The sequence below is a fragment of the Sinocyclocheilus anshuiensis genome, unplaced genomic scaffold, assembly GCF_001515605.1.
Source record: "Sinocyclocheilus anshuiensis isolate Anshui unplaced genomic scaffold, SAMN03320099.WGS_v1.1 scaffold1052, whole genome shotgun sequence".
NCBI lineage: Eukaryota > Metazoa > Chordata > Actinopteri > Cypriniformes > Cyprinidae > Sinocyclocheilus > Sinocyclocheilus anshuiensis.
This window is the reverse complement of record NW_015549556.1, coordinates 343,799-349,056: the sequence shown is the minus strand read 5'-3', so window position 1 is coordinate 349,056 and position 5,258 is coordinate 343,799. Positions and strand designations below refer to the sequence as shown.

The window sequence follows — 5,258 nt, the reverse complement described above, 5'->3', positions numbered from 1 at the left end:
GAGAATGCATGAACTGATAAAATACATACCTTGAATGTAATGCAAGTCTCTTTTTTTTTGATAAAACTGTCTGGTAAATGCATAAATGTAAATGTAGATCATGCTGCTAGCAACAGCAAGGTCTTGGGTTCGATTCCCAGGGAATCATGCATCAGTGGGTTAACTGTATCATATATGGCGACCTGTGGCAGCTGACCAGTGTTGGCAGTTAAAGAAACAATAGATCCGTTCCAACATGGACGTCAGTACAAGTAAATTACAACAACAGGTTTACAAACTTAACACTCAAGGAATATTCCTGGGTTCAATACAATAAAATATAAGTTCAATATAGCCCTTGTGACATAATGTTTCTGTAGCTCAAATAATAGATCATGGCGTTAGCAATGCCAAGGCCATGCGTTTGATTCCCAGAGAATGCATGAACTGATAAAATACATACCTTGAATGCAATTCAAGTCTTTTTTTTTTTTTGATAAAACTGTCTGGTAACCGCATAAATGTAAATGTAGGTCATGCTGCTAACAACAGCAAGGTCATGGGTTTGAATTCCTGGGCACGCATGAACCAGTAAAATGCATACCTTGAATGCAATGTAAGTCACTTTGTATAAAAGTGTCTGCCAAATGCATAAAGGTAAATGAAGATCGTGGCGCTAGCAACAGCAAGGTCATCGGTTCAATTCCCAGGGAATACATTGGCTGATAAAATGCATACCTTGAATGTAATGCAAGTCTCTTTTTTTTGATAAAACTGTCTGGTAAATGCATAAATGTAAATGTAGATCATGCTGCTAGCAACAGCAAGGTCATGGGTTCGATTCCCAGGGAATGCATTGGCTGATAAAATGCATACCTCGAATGCAATGCAAGTCACTTTGGACAGAAGCGTTTGCCAAATGCATAAATGTAAATGTAGATTGTGGCGCTAGCAACTGCAAGGTCATGGGTTTGATTTCAATGGAATGCATGAACTGAAAAAATGCATACCTTGAATGCAATGCAACTCTTGTTTGGATAAAACTGTCTGGCAAATGCATAAATGTAATTAATATAGATAACCACACACAAAAAAAAAAAAAATAGTTACAAAAAATCATTACAGTTTTACAGCATTTACAATAGAAGTGAATGGGGAAAATCCATAAACATTAAAATACTCACTGTTTCAATAGTATAGCCACAATATGCTAACAACATGGATGATTTTAGTGTGGGGAACAAAAAAGAAAGAACACATTTTCTGAGTAAAGTTACATCCAATTTTACAACTTCTTTGCCAAGACAATTACAGCTCAAATAATGCACAATTTTTAACTTAATTTTGTATTGGTAAGCAACATTATGCCACAAATTCAGTCAGTTAATTCTTGTATTGAACCCAAAATATGAATTTAACCAAACAGAGCTTCAGATGCTTGTAGGGGGGAACGTCTCAAGTATAGTCTGAATTTAACTAGTGTGCATTATTGGATTATCAGTGGACTGACATACAAGGCAATATTACAAGCCGATTTAATGCAAATCGCAGCAGGTTAAGTAAAAGACTATAATAAGCCACCAAGGTAAAAACACCTTGATAAACTGCCTCCAGCTTTTGGATTCAAGGCTTTTATTCAAAGTGCTTTAATCCCAAAGCCATTTCATTTTTTTTTTTTTCCCCAGACCCCTCATTCAAACGAAACCCATTTTTGACTTAATAGGTTAGCTGGAGGATGACAGACAGGCAGGCCGTTCTCTCATACGACTCTTTCGTCAGTATTGCACCTTCGCTGAAGTGGCACAGACAGAGAGAGTCTTGGCTGATTTTCCTGATCTGAATTACTATTCAACAGTGCCATACCTGATCTCACTTTGCAATGTAACCCACTTAAAAATGGTGAAGGAATTCGACTTAATTGGGGGCAGCGAGTGTGTGTTTTCATGACGTTGGTCTGCGGTGTGCTGTAAAGTAGGGTGTGTTTGATTTTGCATGAGCGTGACAGTATGTGTGCTAGTTCCTTGAACCCAGGTTCACAAGAACAGCACAAAAAAAAACAAAAGGGAACCAGGAATATACAATAAACAATCACAGACGCACCAGGAAATCCATTCACATTGCAATGGAACAGCGCTTCCGTGGAGATTCATCCAGATCTGACAGATCATGACCTATAGGAGCAGAAGAAACAGCCATTTGTTATGTACGCTCTTAAAAGTGAAAACTCTTTATTGGCATTGATGGAAGAGTCTTTAACATCCATGGAACCTTTCCATTACACAAAAGGTGCTTTATAGTGGAAAAAAAAAATCTTTAGATTCTTAAAATGTTTACTAAAAAAAACAAAAACGTTTATTTTAAGAACTGATCACTGAAAGATTCCTTAATGCTCTTCAATTGAATTGCTATGAAAACTCCTTTTGCAAACTTTATTTTTAAGAGTGTAAATGAATATATGCCACACATTATGTAACTATTGATTTATTAAAACACTCAAAGCGATTTGTACTTACTGGGAGATTTTGCAGTTTGTTGTCTTGACAAAGCGGCCCGTGTAGTGGATATTGCACCTGACTACATTATTTGTGTAGTCCGATTCATGCACCAAGTACTTTGGGTTAACCTGGAGCTGGAATTTAAAGAAAATTTTTTGACCGTCAGTGCTGTGAAAAAGTAAGTGCACCCCATAAACACATGTATGTATATGTGGTCACATGGTTGAAGGTGATATACGGTTTTACCAAACAACATCAACAATTTGGCTTTTAAATGTTTTCAACAAAAATTCACCTATCATCTGTGGAAAAAGTAAGTACACCCCTACATTTAATAGCCGTCTCTTACATAATTTTTTGCCAATTATTCCACTTTCTGCAGGGAAGTTCAGACTGCTTGCAGTTCAATACTCCTCTGTTTTGAAAGCATTTCAACAGTTAGCCTCAGAGAAGAAGGTAATGCTGACCACTTTTAACATCACTATACTTCAGCTATTGTGTTGTTGCTTTGCTGAAGGTCAGAAAGTGAGCGGCTGGGATCTGCCTGAAGAGGCACGTCTGTATCTGTCTTATTTATGAGCACAGGTTGCATGCCGAACTCATTGCACCAGCATCATCGATTTCAAACAGAAGAGTCGGACGACATGCGTGACATCAAACGACTCGTCGTGCCAAACCTTCAGAGAGACGTGTCGTATTCTGTTAGACGCAAGATATTCTCTGAGAAGACTCTCTTTGAAGGTAATGAAAAATGTGCTCGTGTGAAACAGAAGACGGAGTGTAAATGTTTTGGCCTTCTTTGAGAACGTTACCTTGAGTATATAGTTTCCTGGCTGAACATCAGTGATGTCAATCCATTGGCAATCAATATCTGCATTGTATGTGTCATAGCAACCTGGACTGAGACCCTGGAAAATCAAAGCGAATGAAAACAGTAGTTGTTAGTAAAAAAACAATGACTCATGGAAAATTACTAAAAATGATTAAAGCGTTTGAAGAGAATGGGTCACAGAAGTGTACCTGGGTGTGTGAAGTACAGGCGTATCGTTTGAGATGGCCGAAGTCGCAGGTCGTGTCCTCCAGACAGAAGCTGGCCTTGTGTCCCTCTGCCACCTTCCGGCCGCTGCTGACCTCTATCAGATCGTAGTGACTGAACTCATCCATACTGTGGTAATGTCTGATCAGAGAGAGAGAGGGAGAGAGAAGAGACGACACTGAAATCTGGGTCTGGAGTACAAAAGAACAAAGGCTATATCATGTAGTGTTATTTTAGTATCATTAACATTATAGTTTATTAATATTTTAAATTGGTTTGAGTTTTATATCTTCTACTTTCGTTTTATTACTTTTTACTTTATATGTCTATAGAGTTTTATTCATTTTTATTTCAGTTTTAGTTATACTTGACAACTAGCTGAAAAAAAAAAGAAAGTTAAAATTGTGTTTATTTTATTCTATTGCAATGGTCAGAGTCAAGTTTATTTTTATTTCAAGTAACATTTTTTTTTTTTTTTATGGTTTTAGTGTTAGTTCGCACCACTGTACTGTCAGATGACAAAGGTTCTTTATATATACCGTGGTACTGACAATCATTTGTCACGGTGCATGGAACTACAAGTTACTTACAAGAATACCATGATAGTAAAAAAAATAAATAAAAATAAAATAATAATAAAATATAAAATAATAAAATATAACATAAAATATAAACAAATAAATAATAAAAAAATGTATAAAATATAAAATAATAAAAAATATATATATAAATAAAATAAAAATAAAAAAACCCGGTTTCACAGATGAGGCTTAAGCCTAGTCCCAGACTAAAATAAAAGTCTGAGCTGTTTTAACTAAAATAAACTTGCACTGACTGATCTTAAAATATATCAGTGCCTTTGTTTTGTCTCAAGGCACTCACCAGTAATGCTATTTTCTAAGACACGTTTATATCAAATTACTTAAATATCCTAATTGAACTATTGCCTAATCCTGGTTTAGTCTAAGCCCTGTCTGTGAAACCAAGCCTAAATCTTGCTAACATTTTGTAAGAGCGTTTTACTTCCTTCTGACACATCCATCCATCAAAATAAATAAACACAAAAATTATGTTAACCCAACCCTTCTTTTCCTTAAAATAAGCATTACATTTGGTTACAGTGAAGCACTTACTGTAAAAGAATCTATAAACGTTATAATCTCAATGTAAAAAAAACCCCAAAAAAACCGTACTGTTTCAATAGTATAGACATAAGATGTAAACAATATTTGTGTTAATTTTAGTGTTGATTTTAGTGTGGAAAAAATAAGCACATTTTTTTCTGTATGTTTTCAAAACTTTAGACACCATTCATTATTATTGTTATTTTTTATTTCCCTCTAGTACAGCCACCAATAAATAAATAAAGATTAATAAACATTAAATTAATCATTTCAAGCAATGCTCTTTCTTCTGGTCAAGTGTTTGAAATGCAGGAATATTTCAGCTGACTCTACATGTCATGGTGCTGTTTCTTACCGTCTGCTGGGTCTTTTGGCAAAAGTGTTTTCTTGGAAAGCTGTGGTAATACCTGAAGGGCTATGGCAGGGAAAACAGGTACTTTCCTCTGACAGAGTTTCCACAGGGATACTATATTTCCCTTAATATGCCAAGCATATTAAATCTTATTTGATGAGGGGATGACAGACATTTCAGGGGCCTGTAGCCAAATCCCTGAGCAAACTACATTTAAATGACAGATCATACACACACAGACACAGACACACACAAACACACACACACACACA

At 35.8% G+C, this 5,258-nt stretch overlaps 1 protein-coding gene across 1 annotated transcript in view; it reads right to left on the bottom strand.

The window, feature by feature from the left end:
- Positions 1-1,027: 1,027 nt before the first annotated feature.
- LOC107656970 (lysyl oxidase homolog 1-like) overlaps positions 1,028-5,258 on the bottom strand; it is a 13,398-nt gene continuing 9,167 nt past the window's right edge. The window contains exons 4-7 of the mRNA XM_016444933.1: positions 3,495-3,651; positions 3,287-3,382; positions 2,493-2,608; positions 1,028-2,150 (exon numbers count right to left, since the gene is read on the bottom strand). Coding sequence (XP_016300419.1) covers positions 2,144-2,150; positions 2,493-2,608; positions 3,287-3,382; positions 3,495-3,651 — 376 coding nt within the window. The 3' untranslated portion in view covers positions 1,028-2,143. The remainder of the gene's footprint in view (positions 2,151-2,492; positions 2,609-3,286; positions 3,383-3,494; positions 3,652-5,258) is intronic.